The sequence below is a fragment of the Zosterops lateralis genome (assembly GCF_965231275.1).
Source record: "Zosterops lateralis genome assembly, chromosome: Z".
Lineage (NCBI taxonomy): Eukaryota > Metazoa > Chordata > Aves > Passeriformes > Zosteropidae > Zosterops > Zosterops lateralis.
Window position 1 is genome coordinate 47145441 of NC_139800.1, and position 26896 is coordinate 47172336.

General features: G+C 38.7%; 1 protein-coding gene across 4 annotated transcripts in view; it reads right to left on the reverse strand.

The window, feature by feature from the left end:
* RNF38 (ring finger protein 38) overlaps positions 1–26896 on the reverse strand; it is a gene marked incomplete at its 5' end in the record, with an annotated part of 113148 nt that overhangs the window by 48350 nt on the left and 37902 nt on the right. For 2 of the 4 annotated variants that reach the window (XM_083883596.1, XM_083883597.1), the window contains one exon: positions 7764–7834. In XM_083883596.1, the coding sequence (XP_083739722.1) occupies positions 7764–7834 (71 nt within the window). Of the gene's footprint in view, positions 1–2410; positions 2462–7763; positions 7835–26896 lie in introns of those variants that run through there. The other 2 variants (XM_083883598.1, XM_083883599.1) reach the window with 2 other exon arrangements.

The window sequence follows — 26896 nt, forward strand, 5'->3', positions numbered from 1 at the left end:
CCAAAAAGCAAAATAAGTTTCCTTATCTTTAAAGAGATTAGTGAAAGAGGAACCTACTTGCTTCCAGGAGAAGATGAAGAGTAAAAAAAATTAAAACCATCCAGTTAAATCACTGACCTCATCAAGTTCTGCCCACAGCAGAATTTAAATATTCCGTATTAGATTATTTAACTTGATATAAACTCTTGTATAGAGAAGGAAACCACAAATTCTATTTCCATATGAACTGATTAAGTCAAATCTGTATCTTCCACAAGTTTTAAGAATCATTCCTCGATAGTCAAAGTAACTTTCTGACTAAAAACGGGAAAGAAGAAGTTCTATATCTTTCCTCTACCTTTATTTTCACCTTTCAAATCCTTCTGAGGCAAGGGGAGCTGAGGCTCATAAAGCTACACAGAAAGACTTTGTGAGAACATAGTAACTCAAACACCTGCTCTGTACAAATTCTCATTAGATCCCCAGCAATTCAGCCCATGCAGTCTCTACAAACAAACATGTATGACAGCTTTGACTTACAACAAGACTACAGTTTCACAGTACAAGACTACAACTCACTAGCAGGTAGGTCTGAAGAAGTAATTCCCTCCCTAACCCCACAATTTTTATATTTTAGCAAGACCTTGCATAAAAACCATTACAACCCTTCAAGGTTTTCTTAGCAATGAGTTGAAAAAGTAACTTGACTTCATCAACAGTACACTTTAAGTCATAAAAGTTATCTCTTATTGTCAATAAACCATACTAAAAAAACATATTTAGATAAGCTGACACATAAACCTGACAAATCACAACAGTAACTGATTCAACTAATATCAGCTTCTAAGCCACATCCTCCTATTTCAGAAAAAGAAAAGAATTATATACTGTGACTTCTGCACCATGGCAGGTACAAAGAAAGGACTGATCAACGTGCAACTTCAATTCAATATTTATTACACTTTTATTAATTAAAAAAACCCACAAAGTGAACCAGAGGGGAATCAAATGAAGTTTAACCTACTCTTAAGTCCATGAGTTAAGAAATTACTTTTTGAGGCCCTTTTACTTACATACAACTTTTCACAATTAACACTTTTCACAAGTGGTATAACTCCCAGTAACAATTCCCTGAAAACTTTCTTCACCTGTTATTCTGTGATGCACACGTTTCATTTGTTGTCGGAGATGCGCTGATTAAGGAAATCATTATGAACTATCGCTAGCCATGAAAGCTGCCACAGAACCTGTTTGCTCTTTCATATTGTACTTCATCATCTAATGACTGCACCCTCCTTTCTCTCACTGCTCTTACATTAGTATCCAAATGGAGCTTTCCCCTCTCTCAGAACAGTGAGTCTCTAATAGCACAGTTGCAATATCCCCTTGAATGTAAGAAAGGTAATGTAATATAATGTTGCAAAGCCGTAAAGGAGTTTGTTGGGTCAGCAGATAGGGAAATCCCTGGGATGTGGATAAATACCATAAATTTGGCAAATGAAACCAAAACAGTTGCTTCACTGAATGACATTTAGGAAGAAGCACATCATCAGCAATACCAAATCAAATTGAATGACATTGTATTCAATATTTGAATAAGGCACACTTCTGGTAATCCTATTCATCTTAATATTCCAGTTGTCCCACTCTACATCTGAAGAGCTTATCAGAAAACACACATCTGCTTCAAATACTACCTTCAAAAATCTCTTTCAAGATGTAAATGCTATACATTCATAAACATTGTCACGATTTCCAGTTCAATGAACTTCTGTGTAAGTAGTAACTAAGCTACTTGCTCTAAACTGTTACAATTTGAAAGGAATTTCTTCAGTTAACATCTCAATGCATAGTCAGTTTAAAAACAAAATTTTTAATGAAACGAGATGCAATTCGACGGTTCAAGCATAAAAAAGAAATCCCCTCTGTATTTTTTAGGAATAGGAATTAAGTCACGTGTACTGAAAAACACCGGATGCCCTCACACGTATGCTTGCTAATTCAGTGTTTCCTTAGACAGCTGCTCTTTTAACTCATTTAAGGGGATTACAGATACCTAGAGACTTCATTTTACTGCACGGATGGGAGGACGTTCCGTGCTTCAGAAACAGTGGCTACCACCTTGCACATTTATTTCCTGTTCTGAGGACAGAACACAGCAATTCAGCTCTGCAAAGTCCGGTAAGTTTTAGCTTCCAGTTCTACCTTTTGCCAAAGCAGATAAAGCAACTTTAACAGGCTCAGACAATGACATCCCTTCCCCTCGCCCACTCCGCGGGCGGCCCGCCTGGAAGAAGCTCAGGCTCCCCGTCGGCCCAGGCCACACGGCCTCCACCTGCACGGAGATCGCCCCTTCCCCGCCCCGGCGGACGAGCCGCGGCCACCGGGCGGCGCCGCCGAGGCCCGGCCCGGCCCCGCCCCGCGCTCGTACCTGCGGCCCGGCCGCCTCCGCCGCGGCTCCGGGGGCGCTGCCCCGCCTCCAGCTGGGGCCGCCGCGGCCGCCCCGGGCCGGGCCCGACCCTTCCGCCCAGGAACGCGCTTCCGGGAACGCGGCCAGTGACGTCACATCACGGCCCCGGCGGGGCGTCCTTTGTCTGCGTCTGGCGGCGGCCGCGCGCCCAATGCGCCTGCGCGCTGCTGTGAGGGCGCCCCTCCCCGCCCCCGGCCCGGCCCCTTTTAGTTTCGGTTTCACAGAAGCGCGGGCCGCTGCCCGGGACAGACCGCTCGGGTACTGAGGGCGCGCCCGGGACCCATCTCCATCTTGTCACCTCACAGTGCACCTGCTGTCACGGCCAGTCTTTCCTTAAAGACCCTCCGCGCCAGCGACCCCAGCGCCTCTCTGGCAGCCCGTCCCGGTGTCCGACCACCCGCTGAAGCCTTCCTCATATCCCGCCTGGACGCTCCCTGGGGCGGCCTGAGGTCACCTCCTCTGGCTTTGTCGATTGAGGAGACCGACCCCCACCCGGCTCTAACCTTATTTCGGGAGTCAGTGGAGGAACAGGATCCAGCCTTCTGCTGACGGTGCCACAGGGTTCGGCTCGGGATGCGGCCGTGATCAGCAAAGGGAGCAAATGGAGCCTCAGAGAACTCATTTTCTCGAGCTGTTCCCCTCAAACAATACATCGCCACATGATTTTTTACCTTTCAAACCTCCCTGCACTCTATACCTCAGCCTAATTAAAGTTTTTCCCAACTCTGATCCAGGAAAACAAACCATCTGCTGTAGGTATAAAGAATTAACGTTATAAAGGAGATGACTCACTAGGCATGAAAGTGGTTGAAAATTGGTAAATTACATCGTTGCAGCTGCCAGAGGTGAAATGAAAAAGGCATAAAGCTGCTCAGTAAACACCGACAGAACGATCTGGGACTTAAGAGTGTGTGGGTGTGGGGATGTGACATCAACAGGAATGAATCTGACCTGTCCTAATTGGACAAGAAAATTTTCCAGTTTTGAAATTGGAAGGGGTAAAAGAAATTCCCCCTAATATTCCCATTTTTTTTAAATATAACTGCCCCTAACCCATTCACCACAAGAGGTGCATGTAGCCCTATATAATACATCATATATAAATAAATGTGATGGGTCCTTCAACTACCTGAATTAGTGAATCATTTTTTGTTCAGCTGTGTGTGAATTTTACTGGCTTTTGCTACCAGACACTACACCATCCAAAGCGGAACACAAAGCTGATCATTTTTACTTTAGGATTAGAACTTAAAAATACTTCTTGTGAAGAAGTATCTTTTTAATGAGTTGACAGACCTCTGTGTTACAGACTGGGTTATTTGATATCCATGGCAATGTCATTGAGATAGGCAAATGAGAGTAAGTTCACAGGAGCACAGAATTGTTAGGGTTGGAAGAGACCTCTAGAGACATCCCATCCAATTCTCTTGTCAAGGCAGGGTCACCTCGAACTGGTGAAACACAACATATCTGGAAGATGTACTAACTATAGCTGGGAAATTTAAAGGTTAGAAATAGTAAAATAAATTATGTAGTTATGTATTTCAGTCATAAGTACGAAAAAGAAATTCTTTACATACTGTGAAAGTAAAATAAATGAAAATAAGCTAAAAAGGAGAAAAGTAAAATATAACTACCAACCCCTTAGTAGCAGTAAAAAAAAAATTCTACTAGATTGCCCCACAGTGCCTTTTGTTTGTTTGTTTTTTAACTGCATGGAATAGATAACTTGACATCTGTGAAAAGAGATGTTGCAAGAGTAGTTAAGGGTTGCATCTTTGGACTTTCTTTTCAAGATGAGTTAACATTCTGTAATAGAAGCACACCACTGGTGAACAGCCACCCAATGGACAAAAAAAGTATTTTTAATGGTAAATAAACTTGGTATGATTGAAAGGCTCTGCAGGATGATATACCTGCATTTATATCTAACACTAGTAGGAATCCACTGCTTGAGCATTGAAGTAATATACCACAGAATAATAGTTCTTTCTTACAAGAACCTTTCCCTAAATGCTGTCCTGAATAAAGAAATTTATTCCGTTCTTTTATTTAATGTTTGTACTTTAAAACAAATCAAAGAAATTACAAACATGCAAAAACAGTGCCCTGACTCATGCACTGAGGTTTAAAAGCTCCCACTACCAAAACAACAATTATTTTTAAATAAATCTCAATTCTAATTGCTTTGCTACACCAAATAAAATGGGAAATATATTTCATACCTATGCTATATTGGATTTCTCTGTAAGACAAGAAGCACTACTTTGGGTGCTACAAAATTGGATGAGTTCTTAGTACTACCAATAATGCTCTCAACAATGAACATCCCTCTTAATGCAATGAGTCCACACATGAAAAATCTTGGACTTTGGTTTCCTGCTGATGTCACTGAACATGAATTCAAGATTCTCATGTGCCAAGTCAACAAAATCAAGTAATTGGAGTGGAAGCCTGGGAATTGTTTTCATTAAGATTGCAACATTTCTTTAGCATGTGTGGTGTGGAACTTTTCTCATGCTGTTACCCAGAAAATGACAACTGGGCTTGTGGAGAAACTACTGTAAAATATATGTAGATTGCCAGTCAAATATGAGCCTTTACTTTTCTTCTAAAATGCAAAAACCGGTTATGCGCAATCAGTCAAAAAGTAGTAAATTATTTTGCTGAAATATGCCTATTGACTAATCAGGTATGTCAAACTATTTTAAATGCATGCTTTTTATAAAGTTTCTAGAATGAGTACAAAAAGACCCAGCAATTAATAAATTTGTAGATAAATCAATTAAATCCTGCATTTAATATAATTTAAATTATATTAATACGAAAATGAACAGGTGGTATCTCTCAGCAATGGCAAAATAAATCAGAACCTGATTTTCAAAGTAATTCAGAGTGGAAGCTGACCAAAACTGACACAAGAATGTAGGCGTATGTGACGACAAGCAAGGAGTGATAGGGGATTGCAACTGTACTCTAGTACAGGCTACTTTTAGGAAGCATCACTTATGATTTTTGAAAAGCATATCCATATAGACAAAACCTCTGAAAAAAACCAAAACCAAACAAACCCCAATCTGTGGGCATCCAGAGGGTGATGGCCAAAAGCTCAGAGTCCCAATGGACATCAGTGACAAGTTGTGTCCCAGAGATATCTGTATCAGGACCAGTGTTATTCAATACCTTCATTAGTGACACAGAAGAAGTGCACCCTCATCAAAATTGCAGGTGACACCAAGCTGAGTGATGTGGTTGACACTCCTGAAGGACAGGATGCCATCCAGAGGGACCTGGACAAGAGAACTGTTCACTGTTTTTCTAAACAAGTGGTTATTTTAATCAAGGAATCAACTAGAATTTCCTACAAAATCCAAGTCAGACAGCTTCACATATTCTTACAGAAAAACCAAAACCCTTATCAAATAAACCTGACACCTGAGGGAAAAACATGTCTTTTAAACAAACCCCAAACCACGTTCTTTCTGCTTTTTATACTAGCTCTACTTCAGCAGAATTTACAGTTGTAAATTCTTTCTCAACTGGTGCAGAATCAACCCCAAGGAGAAAGAGTGTTTTTTTCCACTATCTCTAACTACGCAAAAAAAACCCCATCTGGCCCAATTCCTCTATTAATATGGAGGCAGATGGTGTATCAAACAACCACTCTTCTGAAATTTATACCAGGTAAGCTGCCACACCCCTTCCTGTGCCCCTGCCCCCAAACCAGTGAAGCACCTAACAAATGGATTTTCCAAAAATATTAAAACCACTTATAATTGCCTTGATATGAAATAAAACTAAGAGAAGACAATCAGTGTAAGACAAGAAATGGTCTTCCATGTAATGACTCACAAAAGGAAAATGGTTAGGTTGCTGCACTAGGATGGCACTGAAATGCAATTTCCCCCACCCATTTCTCACCCAGGAGTCTACCACTGCAGAGTACACAAGCCCTAAAAAACAAAGCAGTGAATACTGTTGAATATAGCTAATCAGATAGTCAAGTGGAAACTTAAAATAATGTTGGCCTATGTTCTGGATAGCACGTTTGATCCCTGTCTGTAGGATGAACTAGTAACCAAATTTAGGGTGGTACCTAAAAACAAACAAACAAACAAACAAACAAAACTCCCCAAAAAGAGACCCCAACAAAAAAAACAAATACACACACACACGCACACAAAAAAACCAAAACAACAAACAATCAAACAAATAAGAACCCCAAAAAGCTATAAACCCCCCAAAACAAAACAAAGAAATAAACAAAAACATCTCCACAAAACTGGAGGAAGGAGAGTGAGAGAAGAAAAAAAGATACTAAGGCAGTAGATCAGTAAAAGAAACTTTTTGTGAAAACAATTCTGGTTCTAGGATAAGCTTGAACAACTTAAAATTAACTTACTCCAGAATTTCAAAGCATGATTAGTGCACTTATTAAGGCAGCGCCATGCAGGTTGCATTTCACCTCCCAAGAAAAAATATTTAGAATTTGACCAATATCTGGCCCTTTCTAGGCATATCAAGCCAAAAAGTTAGTTTACTATGATGTATTTGCATACAATGTAAGACACATTACATGATGAACTAAAGTTAATCAATTTGCAGTATTTACAGACAATGAAGCTTAAGGTAAAATCATCAACAGCCAGTCTCACAAGCAGTTCAATGTCAAAACTACTCCTTTCTGTATGCCACAATTGCAATAGTGATCCAAGTATCCCTGACCATTTAATAACCAGTACTCTACTAAACCCAAGCAAACTAATCTGCAAATGTGCCAAAAAAGGGTTAGGGAAATGCATGCACATGACTAGACAGGTTGCTATTTTGAGGTTGCATCACTGAACAAGAAGTTCCAATCTGTAAAAGCTTCAATTCCCAATTCCAAAACAGGAAAATATAGCTACTGTGAAGAAAGGAAAAAAAAAAAAAAAAAAGCTTTGAGCACTTAGCTAGGCTCTAATCTCTAAAGTCAGAAGAAACAAGACACCCTACCTTATCTAGAAATTAGCAAAAGCATTGCTGTTATTTATTAACTGAGAGTGTCAATACAGCAAATCACAAACACTTAGAACAGCAAAGGAATACAAGCAAAATTAAAAATACAATAATAAAGACAAATTTCTCATTAACTGTCTGAAAGATTGTCCAGAGAAAAATATTTATCTAATTATGCTAGAGACAGTTCAAAAAGTAACTCTGAAAGCCGACTGCTTTATTTGCAGAACAATACATCTTTGTGTAGTAAAAGCTATATATAAAAACCCTGCAATGCATTTGCATCTTGTGAATGAAACATTCACATAAATCTCACCTTGTCACTGTCATCAGTACAAATGTGATCTTGATGGATTGAGTGGCATTGAAACGATGTACCAATACTACCTGGAAAACAAGGAGGGAAGGGAGAAGAAAAATAACTAAAATGATGACCCAATTTCTGTGAACACTAAAAATAAAGATAAATTTAGGAAACTTTATTTTCTCTGATATTTAGTTGCGAAATAGCTAGGTTTGATAGCAGAATAAGCATCAGAGACACATTTTACAAGTGTGCCAATGTCTTCACATATATTTTTTAAGACTTTTAAACAGAACAAAAATTATAGCTAGTTCATCAATCTAAAACAAACAAATGCAGTAAAGTACATATGCACATATACAAATAAGGAGAAGCTACACACTTCAAGTTTGTATACTGTACTACAGAACATCTGCAGCGCCCTGGGTAACCACAAACCAGCAGTCTCATTCCAGCAAAACATTAAGAATAAAAGAGGAAAATTCCAAGGTCAAAGTTTTAATTGTGTCCACTTTTCTTATAACGGAATTTCTGCCTGCTTAATGGTTCTATACAAGTTTCTTTATGCCTACAATACACCTTTACAAAGGCTTACCCCATTCCTGAGACTTCTGTCCAAGGAATATATGAAAATACTTTATATGAAGCTTCTTTCTGATTTATCACTTCAGAAAAATTATGTTGCTATAGGAGTCATTGTACTGGCTTGAACATCAGTAGAGCATGATCGTACTGTGTATTTTTTGTAGGAAGAGAAGGCAAAGAAGAAATCACTATACAGTTGAAATACAGCAAGATGAAAAGAGAAAAAAAGAACCAGTTTTAAACAGTTTGAAATATGCAGTGCTCCCCTCTTACTTTATTTAGACTTATGCAAACCACAAATGTGCCACTACTAACACTCCACAAGTTTTCTTGAAACTGGAATCAGTTCAAGCTCAAAAGCAAGCTACAAAACCCAGGAGAACACAGTGTTAAAGGTAAGGCTTGATATCTTTCTGCCTATTATCCCAGAGGCAGACCTGATGTAAAATACAACATCTTGAATTGGTCTAAAATGAGAACATAGGCAACAAGGAATAGTTAAGTTCAGCCAAATTACAACAAATACATATAAATTTGTTTCAGGCATCTACACATGTGGATAATGAAAGGAATTTCCTAATTCCATTCCTTCCTCCTAAGAGGTGAAATTCCTAATACTTACTCCCTAACAAGTTGAAACTCATAAATGTGGACCTTGCATTACAGGCTACATTATATGCTTTACAGATAAGGCTTTTCATGAACAGTGATTGCATGCACCATCACAATGATAAGATCATTTTTTTCTAGCTAAAACAGATACCAGCAGTAGCAACATGGCTCTAATAGCAGAGCTTCCAGATAGTAAATGCCACATAAGACACCTGGGCAGCTCATCAGTTTTCATTATGCCATACTTTCAATTGTAACGATATCCATATTACCAAGAAAAAAATCTAGCTTGAGTTTTATCTGTACATTTCAGTCAAACTCAACTGTTCCACAGATAACCTAGTGCAGTTAGCAGAGAATATGGCAATGTTTTCCTTTAAATTGTTTTTTTTTCCTCTCTCTTAACAGGATTATTCATGGCTTTTATGGCATATTTGTTTCATTTGCAGTCAACTAATACACTAGCAAGATACAAGACAAAATCCCTAACTGCAAGAAGTGAAGGCATTACACACATCCTGCCTGCTTTGCACCAGTGAGCTGGCTGACCTCACCAACAGCCTCACCAAAAGCTGCCTTCGGAAAAGGCTTTACATCAAAGACAGCATTGATAATGCAGTCCCTTGAATGAGGCCAGCAGAGGTAACAGATCTGAAGACACTGACACAGCAGACTACCAGCTAACGGCTGTGCTTCATGACAGTGCAATTTATAATGTTGAGTTACACGGTCAGGAAATCCTGTAGGACTTTTCTGATCTTAAAAATATTTTTTTTATATATACACTTAAAATAAAAAGCAGTTTTTAATAGCTGAGTTATTATGTTTCTAAAGTGTTTTCTTTCTGACACAATGCACTGAGAGGCAGGTTAATCACCTTTCACCCACCTGCAAGGAAGAACAGAGTCAGAATCTGAAAAGTCAGAATCTGAAAAGTCAGAATCTGACTTCAGCAGCTCTCTAGTCTGTGTCAAGGACTTTCAATTGTTGTTAAACCGTTAAAGATGCCAGAGGACTGAAAGGAACAAAAGCCAATTTGCATTGTACTGACTGCAGGGAGTAGATACAAACTCAGTTAAACTACCTTTATGTCCCCAAATTTACAGGGAATTTCGGACCAACTCAAGACTAACTGCACTCCAGGGCCAGCATATCCTAGGGCTGCTACAGTCAAAGCTTTAATTCTGACTGAAGAATTAACTCTGCAAAGCTGACTGAGAGGGGAGAATGCCATGAGACTCCTACATAAGGGGAGAATGTGGCAAACAGGCCACTGCCCACATCACCTTCCAAAATGCACTTCCTTGCTACTGTGTTCAAGAGATGCAACTAATGCCCAGCATTTTCTCAAGCCTAATCCTAGCTTGAACTTTCTCTTCCACAATCCAAAGTAATTTCCATGCTGTGCTTTTTGCTTCAAGCCTGAAGTAACAGGGCACTTTGCAACTGACAACAGTTGGTTTTCTCAGACTCATAGCTTCTAATATCTAGGTGACAAAATAGTAGCCTCAATTTATGCTGAGACACCACCAAAATACAGCAGGCATAAATGAAACATCAGATCAGGTATCCTTTCACCATTACCGGTATCAGACAGGGTAGAGAGTAATGCCCTTCAATTGATGCACTATATGTGTATATATATAACCTCTTTAAATACACTTAAATTCTTTTGCACATCCTTCTTCAAATAAAGTGAGATACCCAGCTTAGTATTATGACTTGCACTCCAGGAAAAACATTAGTTCTTTTGGAACAGGCAAGAAAGAAAGTGCTGCACTCCCCAGCTGCCACAGGAAAGGGATTGTTTTTCTTTAAAACCCAGACATTAAACTGAACAGCAAAATGGAATCTTCAGAATTTCATGGGTATAACTTCTACATTGTAATAAAAAGAGAATCAGTATCAGGTTTGAAAGGCGTGCTTCACGCTTGCCAATTTAAAGCATCCAAATACACACAATGCTTGTCCAAGCAAAAAAGTGGTGTGAATTCAAACCTTTTAATTCAGTAACTTCAGAGCTACTGGAAGTATCTCATTGCTTAAATGAATAACACTGATTAATACATTCACTGACTCTCCAGCAGCACCAGTGTCATTAGGAAATCATTTGTGTATGACACCTGTACTATTAAACCTACTTTACCTAGAGTTAAGTTGTTGAGTCTTACTAACTTGCATGAATCAGACAAGTTCTGGGCTAAGTGTCTGATTTGCAGACTAGAGTCTGTAAAGTAGGAAATGCATGGAAACAAAGTCTGAATTGGATCAAGTTTAGACTCTTAATAACTGCTCCCTTAGGAAAACCTGTGAGCTGAATGGAGTAAATAGATGTATCTGGTGAGAGACAGCCATGGATGGCTAGTATACTTGAAAAGATAAAAGGAAAGGAGGTTAAATTATCTGTGATCTAGGAGCCTCAACATCCAACAAAATAATGCAAAGCACTCCTGCGGAGTTCCTCTACCTGTGGCACATTATTTAGATTTTATATGTTCCTTCTAATTCAAGAGCCTTTCAAACTGCAGTGAAGAAGTTACTTAATGGATAAACAGAATACTTTGCTGTTACAACAGGAAAGTTAGAAGTGAGTGCAATAAAAGATACAGCTACTCAGGTTGGTCAAGTAAGAGATAGGCTGCAAATTAGGTATATTATGATACTTTTAAACTTTTTTCTCTATGCGTGCAAATCTGACCACAAAGAAGAAACATGATACCTTGTATGCCAGCTGCATACAATGCACACTAGGATTGCTAGCCTTCCCTTCTTTCTTCCACTCCTTTTTTAATAAACTCCAACAAATTGACATTCCTATGGATTTGCATCCACTTTAATTTAGGTTGTTTAAAGAATTTATTACACTCTAGGAAGAGCTAATATTTTTCAGTTGCGTGGTATGGGGCACAACACTGATAATTTAAAGCAACTCTTCAGCATGCAGTATACCTATCTAAGACGCTGTGATAAAACTTTGGAATGCATTCTAGCCAGGAAGCAGCCTAAAGTCACTAGAGAAGAAAAAAAAAAAGAACGGTAAAATGCCTCCTGAACTTCTCTCCTTCCTTTCCTCCTGCTGCCCCTACTTGTCAAGAAATCCATGCTCTTGTCAAAACTGCAACCAGCATAGGTTTGCTGGTGTTTCCCGAGTTCCAGTGTCCCCTCCCACACCCTCACCCAGTCAACCTTACTGGTAAACCTGCCAGCCCCTTTTCCCCACCACAGTGCTCAGCCAAGGAATGCTGTCCTCAATTCCACACACCCAGTGAGAACTTAGAACTAGTAAGCATCAGGAAGCATAGCAACACTGTAAGAAAAGCTCCCGCAGCTTTTCCTTTTTCTGCAGCTACCAGAGAAATACACAGCATGCTTACTAACCAGCAAGAAATGGGATGAAAATGACACAACTGAGAGTTCAAAATGAAATCTGGGCCTACATTAATTGCAGTAAGTTAAATGCATCTTCCAGTCAAACTTCTGACTGAGTGACACCTCTCAGACATTTTCGGAGAAAAGGAGAAGAACCTAAAAGAAAGACTTTGTATTTTAACACCATGAAGTCTGACATATTTTAACAGTACCAGAGCTTTAAAAAAGAACAGGCAAACTTACTTTAGTACGGCAAAATGCCTGAATATGAGGCAGGCCTCAGCTTCATAAACAAAAGTCATCTATAAATCAGAATTGAAGATTGTTTTACCTTAGGTTTCTGCTGTGTCTGTACAAGGCTGCATAAACACTTTTATTTCAAGGAACATCTAATTTAAATTTACAGGAACAAACTGGACAGCTTACTTCAGGAAATGTCCACTAAATGGCCCTCACAGCAGCCATCTGAATATAACCCCATCTAGATACCATCTGCCTTAGTGTTGAAAATTTTGTATTATTTGAAAGTAGGTATCAGTAACTTGAATTGTTAGGATGCAAGCTGAACTTTATCTGAACTATAAGGCTATATTGTGTAAGTCAAAGAGGTATTATAGTGAAACATGGAGCTAAAAATCTGAACATTAATAATAATTAGTACAGACAAACCTAGCAACTTAAATATTATTTTAAAATATTATTTTAAAATTATTTAAAATACTTAAATATTATTTTAAAGACAGCCCATAGATTGTGGTTTATGAACTGTAACAACCATATTTCAACATGGGCTATAAAACTAACAGAAGCTCCCACCAAAACCAAGCTAAGACGGTGTGATGACCATATGGCAACCACTTGGTAACAAACGAACTGATGAAGAGCAAGAAGACTCCAGACCCTAACATTGCTATTTTTCCAGACTGTCCCATGAGAGATGGCAAATAAACGTACTGAATGGAGATGAGAACATAGTGACGAAAATTTCTTTAACACTGTGCTTGCAAACACGCTTATAATAATGGCTCCCTCACCTCATACAAGGAAGTACTGTGTCCCAGCTGTTGCCTTCTTCCTTCTCCACTAGCTTTAGGAGCTACATGTTTTTAATTGAAGAATGAGAACTACACTTCAGAGGGACTGGTAACTCACAGAGTCAATCACATGGTTTCATCCCCTCCACAGCAGTCTGAGACAAGGAAAGAGGCCACTGCTTTGGCGGCCACCCAACTTCACCTTGCAAGGTCCAAATTCTGAGAAGATTTGCAAATTTTTAAGCTAAGCACATACCTGCAAAAAAAGTGTGAGTCATTTTCACACTATAAAGTGTCTGAAGGATTCAACACATCAGCAACATGCTTCCTACATACCCTACAATTCTGCAGCTCAAGTAAGGTATCAAGTACAACATCAAAAGGTTTTTTCCTCAACTAACAATGCAGCATTACTGAAATATTCTAAAATTTGTGTTTTCATATCTTTATAGTGCACATACAAAAGCAAGGAATTTTTTCCATAGGTTTATTGACAGCTATTTGCTTTTCTCTGGGGATCATTTTTTCCTGCTTATTCAAGAAGCTGTTCAGCAAGAAATCATCCAGTGAAAAAATTTAAAGCTTCAATAAACCTTCAGGAAATCAGCTTAATGCAGAAATACTACTACTATACCCATAAGCACAGTACCAGTATTTTACTGGTGTTCTTAACACTCAAAATGTCAAGACATGAACTCTATCTGAAAAGACTACACAGCCAAGCATGAAGAAAATGATAGCAGAGTGTTAAGCTTGGTTCCTAGTAGTAAGTCACAATCAGAGAAAAAGAACTATATAAAAAAGTTAGGTAAGAGCACTGTTTGTGTCAAACAACCTATTTAGCCTATTTCCTCTCTGTTAGTTTTGTATTTTCCTGTTTTTCATGCAAGTGTCAAACATGGAAGATTGCAAATAAATGAGGATGAGGAAATCATTTAACCAAACTAAAAAACCTGCATCGGATGACAGTTCAAGTCCCTTGGGAAAATCCGCTGCTCATTCAATAGGGTACAAGATAATTTCAATGAATCATAGGACCATTTGGATTTTTAGGAACCTTTACATACCATCTAGTCTCTCTATCATTAGACCACATTGCTCAAAACACTGTTCAAGCTCATCTTTAATAGTTTCTGTGACTGAACTTTTACAACTTCTCCTCGACATCCACAAGGGCAACTTGCTCCAGTGTTTCTCTATCCTCATTGTTAAAACTTATTTCCTTCTTTCCTCCTGCAGTACTATAGACGGGGGTCTCAACTGAGTGCAGTAGAAGGAGCAGAATCACCTCTCTTGACCTGTTGGCCATGCTTCTCCTGAGACAGCTGAGGGCATGGTTTTGGGTTGTAAATACACACTACTGGCTCATGTGAATGTCCATCCACCAGTACAGGGAAGTCTTTCTTTGCAGGGCTGCATTCAATCAATTCATCCACCAGCCTCCATGGAAATGGGGGATTGCAGTGATCCAGGGGCAGGACCTTGCACTTTTCCTATTAAACCCCATGGGGTTCACATGGGTTCATTCAATGTCATCTAGTGATGGATGGCATCACTTTCACCAAGCCTATCAACTGCACCACTCAGCATGGTGTCATCTACAAACTTGCGGAGGTTCTGCTCAATTATTTTCTGCCATTGATTAAGGTATCAAAATGTATTTGTCCCAGTAGAGACCCCTAAAAGACATCAGTCATGACTGGTTTTCACATGGATACTGACCTCTTGACTGTAACTCTTTGAACATGGCCAGCCAGCCAATGTCTTATCCATCTTATCCAAACAATACATTCATCAGATCCTTCTTCCTTCAGTTCAGCAACATGAACATTGTGTGGGACCATGTCAAAAGCTTTGCAGAAGCCCAGGGAGACACCTGCAGCTCTTCCCTTGTCCACTGACGCAGTCAGGACTCCGTCATAGTCAGGCATGAATTGCCCTTGGTGAAGCCCTGTGGGCTATCTCTAGGCACCTCCATATCTTCCTTATGATTTGACACGGCTACTAGTAGGATCTGTTCTGTGATCTTGCTGAGCACCAAGATGAGGCTGATTGGTCAGTAATTTTCAAGGCTCTTCTTTTTACCCTTTTAAAAAGGGTATGTCCAAAAGAAAGCCAAAAGTGCCTGTGGGATTACTGATTTTAGATACGCGATCTGGAACCATCTCAACTGCTCTAAGGACATACAGAAGTAACACCTAATATGTAAGCCAACCTTTGTGTGGGGAAGGGAACAATTTTCCAAAAACTGACTTAGTCCCACAACTAGTACATGTTTCTTAAGGGATTATCTACCTCTACACTCTGCAGATAATTCCATGCTGCTGCAGACAAGATGTATAGATGCAGAAGAGATTACTCCCATGGACATGGCACTCGGGTACTTGAACCAAATGAAGAACACAATCACCAGTTCCTCTCCCTCCTTAGATCTCCTCTCACGACAAAATCATTCTAAGGTGATTTTCTGAAGAACTGACATAAACTTTAATTGCAGCTTGAAACATATGACCTCTGCAGCTAAAGCACCATAACATACTTCCTCTTAACTGCTGTACTACATGACTCTTACAATACCCACCTAATGAAGAATACTTAAGACACAAAGCTTGATGCTTTAAGACACAGGGACTAGAGCAATGTTTTATTTTCCACTCTGTTCTCCCCTGTGTACAGAAAGATTCACAGCTCCTACACCAGAGTTATCTCTGATACATAACAAAAGTAATTAATAGTTTATTAACAAGCTAAAAGAAAACTCCATTTTTGCATTAAAATTCTGCAAGAGAAGGACACTGTTGTTAAGAAACTCTGAACAGCATCTCCAGTTTGTGGGGTCTGGTCTCTGTGGCTGCTTTGCTTAGTAGTTAATCATGGTTTACTTGCTATTCCCTGAAGGCTGTTTCATCGGGATTGCTTCTGTGAAAGTGTAGTCTAGTGAAGGATGCTCGCACTCTTCAAATGCACATTTAATGTCAGTCCAGAGACAATTATAACACAGACAAAGAACGAGGTGAAACTCACCACAGAATATAGTACTGAAGGGCCAATATATAGCAGTGGCTTTTCATAAGGAGCCTCTCCTCCAGGAAGTTCAGTATCTGCTTAGAAAGAAGGAAACATTTTGCCTGTTCTTGTCATCTTTCAAAAGGAGGCTAACAGCAGTACCATAAGCCCAAAAGGCATCCAAACAGTTACTATAAAGCATATGCAAACAGCTAGAAAAGGAAAGAAAACAGGTATTTCAATAACTCAGGGATGACTTTTGCTGAAAGTAAATCAACTGTAGAACAAAGAATAAAACTGGCAAGCCACAAAGCATCTTAAAAAAGATAAAATCTTTTAATCTTGTCCTGGAATTCAGTTTTCATCAACCACTGTGTGGGAGCTGAAGCAAGAGATGCAAATACCAAGCACAACTACATTAAAGGCCTGGTCTGAGCATAAAAGATCACACAGATATCCTCTACATGTTCTATTTCCATCTTTATAGGAATTTGAATTACTGGTTTTGAAGAATCGGTGGTCTTGAATTTCTGAGCCTCCTGAATATAACTTATTTTTCAAAAGCTACCTGAAATTTCAAGCCATTTGTTCTTCTCTATTTGTAACTACATTATTAAACTGATTTTCTTGAAATTAATCTTCTCTTGAGAATCTCATTTAGTCTCTAAAAAATCAAAGACTGCTTGTACAGACTTTCTGGATGCAATGAATAAAGGGCTTTCTATGGCTTACATTTATTGTTACCAACATAAACTAGCCATCATTGCCACAAAAAAAAACCCCTCCGAACAGGCATAGAAGCACAATTTTGACTCTTAACCTTAGAATGTTGCCCCTGCTTGTTTCTTTATGGTATCATTTATCAAATTTAGCATTAATTTACACAAAGGCTGTGGTAATTGTTTCATTGGGGTTTTCAGCTTTAATGTGGTTTTTCTAATAATACAGCTCCCATCCAACCTAGCTTGGAGAAGAGAATTCTTGAGTGGTAAAAATATTGTTGGTGCCAATTCCTGTAGTCTTTTACACAGACAGGAAAGAGCAATGATGTCCAATGTCAGTGAAATCTGAGAAACAAAGTTTTAAATGCACCTCAATCATATTTATTCTTTTGCCTTTTATTTTCACTGCATTTTCAATCTAACCATAAAGCAAAAGGTAATAAAGAGATATTTCCTACTTAGGAACTGACCTTGCAAACATCTGTTTGAAACAGAATCAATTCTGAAAGCATGGCTAAAGGTGCATGATCCAGCCACCTCTCAGTAATTGTTTCAAACGAGAGAGAGCCCAAGCTCTCTCTAAAGGCAGCTTATTTAATTAAATGTGAAAACCTGAACACAACAAAAACCGGTCTAAGGAGGAATCCAGAGAAGCGAGATCTAAGTAGCGCTCTGTTACTGTGTACGAGCTCTCCACATCCCTCACCTCCCTGAAGCCCACCATTAAGTGCTTACAACTGCAACTCACATTAATAATCAGTAAGGAGTGACTTGCCCCAACAAAATGAAAAAGTTAATTTATATTTGACAGGCCATAAAATAACTTCCTCTCTTCCTGTCTTCTTGGTTTTGCTCCAATTAGTAGGCATTTGTCTCAGTCTTGTTTCAAAGAAAACCATGTTAACAATCAACATTTTATGTCTTTTCTCATACATGCAGAGTATAACACCATCAGCAGCCAAAGACACCACACCAACTTCACAAAAAAATCATAAAAAATGTTTAGTAATACTTCTGTCCCCTGAACAAACCAAGCTATGATGATAACATAGAAGTTACTTTGGAAGAAAAGAACAAAAGGTCAACAGAACACCTCTTTTAACCCAGTGCTGCTTGTAGTAAATTATAATAGAGATTTTGATTCCGCAATATTACAGTTTTCCTCCCTTTCTAGATATATCCTGTCTCAAGCTGACAAAGCTTATACAAAGAGAAGAACTTTCTGAGGAGCCTCAGCTTGGTTTATCACAAGCAGCACTATCATTGTCATCAATAAGACAAAGCTTCTGAGAAAATAAGAAGAAAATTTGACATCTGTATATAATCAAATGCTGAATATTTCTCTGAAAAAGCAGGTTCTAAGTTTTTCAAGTAACAGTCAGTAATAGATTACATTAAGCTTTACAGAATAACATTTCCATGCTAATTCTGTCATGGGAACTCTTTACAACTCCTTTTTTTGTACTCTGGCTTTTAAAACCAAGACGCACTACTGTATACTTTGTCTGATCTTAATATTCCTTTTCAAAGATGCCTAGGCACCTCCACAGCTCCCAGTCCCTGTCATCACCTATATTCCACTTGCCCTTGTCTACATCCTATGCTCATTTTCAAAACCTTTTTCTTCTACACTGCCTATCCTGAGGAAGGATATCAACTGGTATATAATCTCCAGTTTTAGTTCTGGTGCAAATGTGAGAGACAGTTATCCCAGACATAACCCACAGGTAAAACTACAAGTTATTCAGCCAGCAATCAGGCATGCAGAAAGCATCAGATTTCTTGCTTTCAGTTTCCAGCCTTTCAGAAATCTGGTATCTTTTTTGATGATTTTGAGTTTTAAAGATTCTTTAATTTAAAAGGGCATCCATAAGGAGAGTAAATCAGAACACTGACAACAGGAGACCAAGCCAAATTTCAAATCTGAGGAGCGTATTAGTTAACCAGAAAATTATTAAAGAAGTACTCTGAGAAACTTACATTTAAAACCTTTGCTCCCTGTCCTGTCACTACAAGCCTTGGCAGTAAATCTCTGTTCATCTTTTAAACCTCCTTTTGAAAGGTCACAGTAAGGTCTTCCCAGAGATTTCTCTCCTCCGGACTGAACAACCCCAACCCTCAGGCTCTCCTCGAAGGAGAGACCTTCTGACCATTTTTGTGACCCTCCTCTAGACCTGTTTGAACAGGTCTATGCCTTTTGTGTACTGAGGTCTCCAGAACTGGGTGCTGTATTCCCACTGGGATCTCAGAAGAGCAGAGGAGAGAGGCAAAATCACTTCCAAGATGCAGTTAACTTTCTGAGCCAAAATGCATTTCTCTCTGTCCTGGACCCTGGGGATTGCAGAATGTATCTTCTAAACTCCTCCCAAATTTAATACAGGAAAAATCCTTTAGCTTCTCCAGTAATACTAGCAGACAGAAAAACTCTTCTGAAAACAGCCATATGCCCTATGAAAAACTCTTCTGAAAACAGCCAACAGCCATAGGTTAGAGGCAAAAACCTTCCAGGGTTAAATATGCTCCCTTTTCAGTGTAAAAACACCCACACTGTCCTATGGAGTACTGGAAATAGGGCAACTTTTCAGTATGGTTGGATCAGTCATTAGTTTTGCACAATGTTGTCTTTCCTCTTTTAAGAACAGAGAAATTGGTCTATCCATATTCCATAGGCTACCAGGTGCCAGCAAGACCATTAAATGTTAACAGAAGCACTCTTCTGGTACATATTCAACACTCAAATTAGAAACCTGTCAGCCATGGAATGAGTTAAGTTTGTAAACAGGAACAAATGTTTACATTTATTTTAGCTTTGTGAGACATTATTAACTCTAGTAAAGAAACTCTGGAAGCGTTGATACTTCAGAACAAATAGATAATCTTGTTGCAGTACTGGTCAATAGCAATTCTGTCTGGAGAGAGCACAGAAGACAGCACTTCGTTTCTCCTCCTTTTGGCAGACTCTTTCAGCCCACAACAAACAATAGTTCTGGGACCCTGGACCTGCAGGTTGCATGTGGATGGTGTTGAAAAGTGAAGAGTGACAGATCCATCCCCCATAAATTTGCAATAAATAAACTATTCTCAGCCCTCTACTTTTCATAACTAATTTAAACTCCATTCAATTTTTCACTTCTGATAATCCTTGCGTTTTCCAAAACTCATCTAAAGGTACTCAACAGAAAAGAACCTTTTTTCCTTGAAAAGAGTGCATTAACAAAATTAGCTCCAACTAACATGCTAATCTGAAATCATTGCAGGTAATATCCCTCAGAAAGGTAATTAAACTTTCTGTCAAGTAACTATTCAAGCAACACAAGCTGAATTTTACCCATCTGTATATGTTACATATTTGGAATGAAATGCCCTAAAGTGACCAACATCAAAACTAACAGGACAGGTAATACCAAGAGTAAAGGTTAGCTGCCTTTGGCTCTATAAAATATGCAGCACACAGGCAATTTCTCATTAATTCACAGCATACAGAATACACATACAGAAAGATTCTTCCATCTGGAGGTACACTGAGACTCAAACAGTCACACAGTCCCGTTTTTTGGATGGTACATTTTACTTGTCAGTATTTTAAAATATAAGATTACTGAGAAGTTCTCAGAAGAGCATTCCTATTCCAAGCCCTTTCAAAACAAAGGACAAAAAAATGCAGAACAATGAAATACCATAGTAATACATTGTCCAAGAAAAACCATGATGGACCAATATAAAAATTGTATGCACAGCTTTGATTACAATCCCTGATGCAAGGACGAGTCTTTGAACATCAGAAACCGGCAAGTAAAAATACGTAACTTTAAATTAAGATGCTGCATTTAAACTTAATGAAAGCTATTTTCAAATGTACTTGAAATTGAAACCTATGTTTTCTAGACCAAAAACCAAAAAGTAATAGAATACTTCAGATAGTGAACATTAGTCCTGATGTTTTTGCATCAGTCAAGCCTCTGAAGAAAGTTCTTGGCCAATGAAATGAAGTCAGAGATGTCAGAGTGTTCTTTTAAAAGCTGATGCCTTTTGTTCCTCTTCCCACTGAAAAGAGCTTAATAGCTTGCTTATTCAAGGTTAGGAAATTTATTACAAATTGTAGGAGAAAACAGTCTAATTTTTACATATTGGAAAAAGAAGGCAAAGTGCAAGTGAATACTAAATCACTAGTTCTACAAATACTAAAAATCAAGAAAAAAATCTCCCTCAAATAATTTTCTTTCCATATTCCTGATTTCTCCAAGCCAGTTTATTTTCAGCATACTGACAAAACATCTGCCTTTCAAGACTCTTTTAACAGCTTGTTGTCTAAACTTATTTTATGTTTCTATGAAATAGAAGCCCATCATCAATTAAGAAATAAAAATTAATCTTATCAAGGAAAACAAAGTAAACTATACAATTTTTCAAAAGCCTAAAACACAGAACCTAAGATGCCAGTAAATTGTGCAGCTATATAAATTCCTTATATGTGCCTGAAAGTTACCTCCTTTCCTCACAAAATTTAGCAAATAGGACTTCAAATGTTATGTTCAACAAGAAATACCCTTATTGACTAGCAAGATTCAAGTTTTTTCTAGATGAATGCCCCAGAAGTTAAACTAAAAACCATAAATCAAAGAAGTATCCTAATTGGCAATTCAAATTAATTAAAACCAACCTAACTCAGTTTCCCTGTGAAGGCATTTTTGTGGTGGCCTGTGGGTTTTGCTTCAGGCTTTTTTTCTCCCATGTTAAAGGTGAACAGAAAATAGGCACAACTTTTATGAATTGAAAAGAAGCAAGATGTAAGGCACACTAGCTTAAACATATGCTAAGTAAAACCAACAACAAAGTAAGGGACGTCAAATCTTGACTTAAAACAGTTTTTGTTTTCAAGGTATGAAGTTGCAAAACCTAAGTAGAATGTTTCTCTGAAATGTAAAGCAATTTGCTAATTTGTTATGGGGATTGGGTGATTACTGGAAGCACGACTACAGATAAACAAAAGACCTTTGAATGAAACAATTATGAAGCCACAATATAAATGATTTTTAAATAACTACAGGGTGATTATTTAAAATAGTCCTGTAAAAATGTTTGAACTCTTAACTGTATCAAATATTTAACCCATTGATGCCTGACATTTGAGATACCTTCCAATTACCAGCCTCCTCTCATACAGCTTGTCTATCCAACAGTACACACATTCATGGCCAGGCATCACAGATGTGCTGAGCCTTTCTTTTCTGCTTCATAACTCCTACAGCCATCAGCAGAAGCAGCCTGGGTTGTATACAATGATGAAAGATCTACGACCAGGAATGCGCACACAAAGTCGAGGATCTTGCAGTTAGCTTCCCTGATCAGTCTCCAACAGACCTGCTTAGTGACCCGACACAACAGTAGAAATATTCCTCTCTATGCAACCACAGTGCTCTCAGACATTGTTTAACTCCATGCTCAGAAGTTACCAACTGACCAAGAGGAACATCACCTGAAAAGCTGGCACAACACTACCAAGCTCAATTGTAAATGGGATTGTCTCATCTGGAGTGACTTTGATCAAAGCCGGCACAGTGCAACTCTTTGCTATGAAGAGAAGTACATCTCCTTGCCCCCTCCACTATAAACAGAGGAGTAACATGGAAAGAATAACTTAAACTACTGCTCATTTTTAAGCATCAGAAGCATGATGGATATAAAGAAATTTTTTCTCTCTATCCTAAGATACTTTAAGTCTATAACCTAGAGAAACTGACTAACAAAAGTTTCCCAAGTAACAAAAGTTACTGTCCTCTGATGTAATTAAAACAGTCTTTTCACTTCACTATATTTATGAAAAAATAAAGGAACAGAAAATGAAGAAGCCACAAATGCTTCATTCACAAAAACATGCAATGCACGGTTTGCTTGTGAATCCTTCCCAGTGCTGTTACACCTGGCATTACAAGGTAACTAAAACCCAGTAGAACTACAAGTATGGTTTGTACAAGACAGGCTTATAAGACATTAAAAGACAGCAAAGTGCCTTCAGCTACCAAACAAGTGAACAAAAATCCTGAATGAACCAGAGGAGCTCACGTTTTTCATTTAATGTTTGTGTAACTATACCTGCCTGCTAGATAGTTTGTAAAATCTGTGTGTTGCCTCAACAGTGCATAGTGGGACACAAATTTTAGTTTTATTACTTTACCATCAGCTTTAAAAAGCCAAAGAAACATACATAAACATGAACATAATTTTTAAAAAATCATATAAACTACTTTGTTTCAAAAGCAAACCTAGGTTAAAGATAATTTTTCTATATGAGACTGAGGCAGTTTTTCCCAGCATAATATGCTTTTGCCAATATAAACTGCCTCAGAGGTGTAAACCTTGGTTTCCTAATCATACCAGTAAACTCATTCCAGCTGAACTCTGTCATACAACACCCCCACAACTCACTACAAAACAAAGTATTGTTTATAGTCCTACTCCAGCTTTCTTTCCGCAACCTACACTCTGAAGGCCACTTAGGAGTACAAAAGGTTCACCTGCACTTCTCCAAAACGGTAGAAGCTAGCAAACAAAACTAGAACTTGATGCAGAACTACCTACCATTATACAGTAAACATCTGCTGAATAGGCTTCTCTCGAAAACAGCCTCTTGCAAAGTAACTCACAGAGACTTCCTTTGAATTACCTGCTCAAATCACTAGGTCACTGCACAACGTCTGCAGCAAGAAGAACTGAAAAGAATGAAGAACAATCAGAAATGTGCACACACTCAGTTGGCAGAAGATGCAGCCCAGGAGGACTAAGCTATCCTACCAGTCTCACTGGAATCAGCTGAGAGCATTCACAAGCAAACTGAAGTTGCCAAAGTCACAGCTCTGTTTTTCCAGCTACAACAAACTGTGTGTGTGCATGGTCTGTTTCTGTGTTTGTGTGTTTACAGGGAAGCATTAAAATGTATTCAAATGGGTATTAATAAGAACCCCTATTACATTCTCGACACAAGCTTTACTGTTAGTTAACAGTAAACATTCAAGTGCAATTTTAACACTGTGTATATATAATGGAAACAAACAGGATCATATTATCAATTACCCAGCCCTTTGTATATAAACAGAATATAGCTGCAGGAACTATAAACACCAGCCAAATCCACAAAACCTCTACTACTCAGGGTCTTTCAAATCAAAATGAAGTTATGTTTTTAAATTAAAAAAAGAACAAAGAAACCAAACAGTAGCATTTACTTGGGCTGTGGCCAGGAATGCCAAATTCTATTGCCTGTAGTATGTTTTCACTGCAAAGTGATAAATTCTGCCACAAAAGAGGTTATAGTATGAGCAGCAATCTCTTGTACAACTCTAATAATAGGAACAGCCTTTAACACATTCTATGAAATAGTTAATTCTATTTTAAGATTTGAAGTTGGTCACCAAATTATCTTCCTTTTACTCTCTTCCTTTTCTTGAACAATCTTAAAAAACAAAAACAAAAAGCAAAACTATTGAACAAGCCAAAACCCCACAAACCGACACACAAGATTTTGACAAGGGAAGTACCAGCATTTGCAATAGGCAGCAAATAGCCTGGATATTAGCCTGTGTGATGGATATTATGCTTTCCACTTACTTCCTTGCACAATAGCATCAGTCAAGGCAATACATCAAATTTTGCCAGCTAAGTTACTTTCAAACTCACATCATCTCCAGCTAGAAAGGGAGACTCACAGATAAGAACTGGGGAGTAGCAGTGGAAAGAATAAAGGACCCTGAGTGACAAGAACAAGAGGCACTTAAGACGCAACATTACAGGCTGAAGGGGCCCCTGTCTGAAGTGTACATGCAATACACGCAGTCTGAAAACACACAGGAGGAGGAAGAGCTCTGCATCCAGTCACCACACAACGTGACTGGAATAACTGAGATCTGGCAGGAATGACCGAGCTGTGATGGACAAACAGATGCTCTCCAGAAAATGCAGACAAGTAAGATGAAGGGTGCCTTAATGCGAAAGACCAGTTTGGATATATGGAGCTCTATTAGGAGACAACAGGTGGCTGAGGGTTTGTGGATCCACATCAGAAAGGATGTCAGGAAATGTGGCATCATGACAAAAGATTTTTCTACAGACCTCCCACGTAGACAGAGCTTCCTAAACAACTTGAGGATTGCTTTTGATCACAAACTTGGTTCTTGTGGAAGATTTTAATCTCCTTGACAAAACAACAGGGCAGGTGGGAACACACACTAAAAAGAATAGAAATAACAGAAATTTGAGGAGTAGAGGGGGAGAGGAGGAGAGGAGGGGATAGAATTTCTATAAATAGTATCTCCTTAATACAGGTACTGGACAGGCTAACCTGGGCTGGTGTACAGCTAAGTACATCTGCAATTCACTAGCTGGGAAGTACCAATGAAGGACACAAAAATCACTGGCAGTCTCAGTCGTAATGACCATGACACAGGGGAATTCTAAACCCTGTAGGCAGAGGAAGGTGAGCAGTAGAATACAGACCCTGGACTTTTGGAAAGCAAATTACGGAATCAGTAGGCATACTGAAAGCTGCAATGATGGGTAAAGGATCACAAGAAAGCAAGTAGATCAAAGAACATTCTCTGGGCACAGGAACAGTCTAGCCCAATACTCAGGAAATCAAGTACACGTATCAGAAGAGCAGCCCAGGCAAAGAACTCATAGTGGAACTCCATTGCTAAAAGGCAGTATACAGGAGGTAAAAGCAAGGTCAGGCTACAAAGGAAGAATTTAGATACGTTGCCTGGGCATGCAGGAATGGCATTAGGAAAGGCAAAGCTCAGGTGCAAGTAAGACTTGCAAGCATCAGAAGGATAACATGAAGACTTTCTACTGCTCCATGAACAGTAAAAGGCTGACCTCTGAAAACATAGTATAGTTACTGACTGGAGTAGGTGATTTACTATACCAAGGAACAGATCAGGAGAGATACACAAATTTCTTCTTTGACTTTGTTTTTTACCTGCAAAGTGCTCCTGTTCTTATAGACAGGGTTCAGCGATGTTCAAAGAAAGGCCTTCAGTTGATGATTTAGTCAGAAATTGTGTAACAGAACTTGAACCATACAAATCCACAGGATGAGACCTGCTGAACCCAATGGTACTGAGAGATGGATAATGTCATGACACGGCCCTCTCTCTCTCACATCTAAAGTCATGTAAAAAGCATGGAGATTGGGGAGGCCTCTAATGACTGGGAAAAAGCAAATGTTACACCAGTCTGGGGGAGAAGGCCAAAAGGTCATTTTTGAGTTGCAGAATGGTCAGATTCACCTTGATCCCTGAGGAAATCATGAAACAAGGGTGTTCTCTGAGTATTTTCTTGAACAGTCAGCATTTGCTCTTGTAGTACTCACTCTATCACTAGCCAACAGGCTGAAGTTAATATGGAGTCTCATGCATATCAGTACCTGCAGCTGAAAGCAATTAAATTACCAACATATGCGGGGATGAGAGAGGAGGACAAACAGGAGTCAAAAGCACACACTTCTACTGAAAATACCAACTTAAGAGCTGGCTATGGAAGTATTAATCCAGATCCTAAAGCTTACATTCACTTTGAACACCTTTTTTAAGCAAACAGATAAAACAACGACATAAATGAGACAAATCTCCAGAAAAACTAGTTTTGGAGAAACAAGTTTATCACAATTTTTACAGTGAAAAACTTCCATTGGAAACTCACCGAAGTTTTTAGGAAAGAAACTGTGCTTTTAATTGCCAAACTGTCAGTATTATTGCAAGCCAATCTTTGCCACTGAAATCCACCAATATACAAACCCCAACATACACCATCTTAAACAGAATGT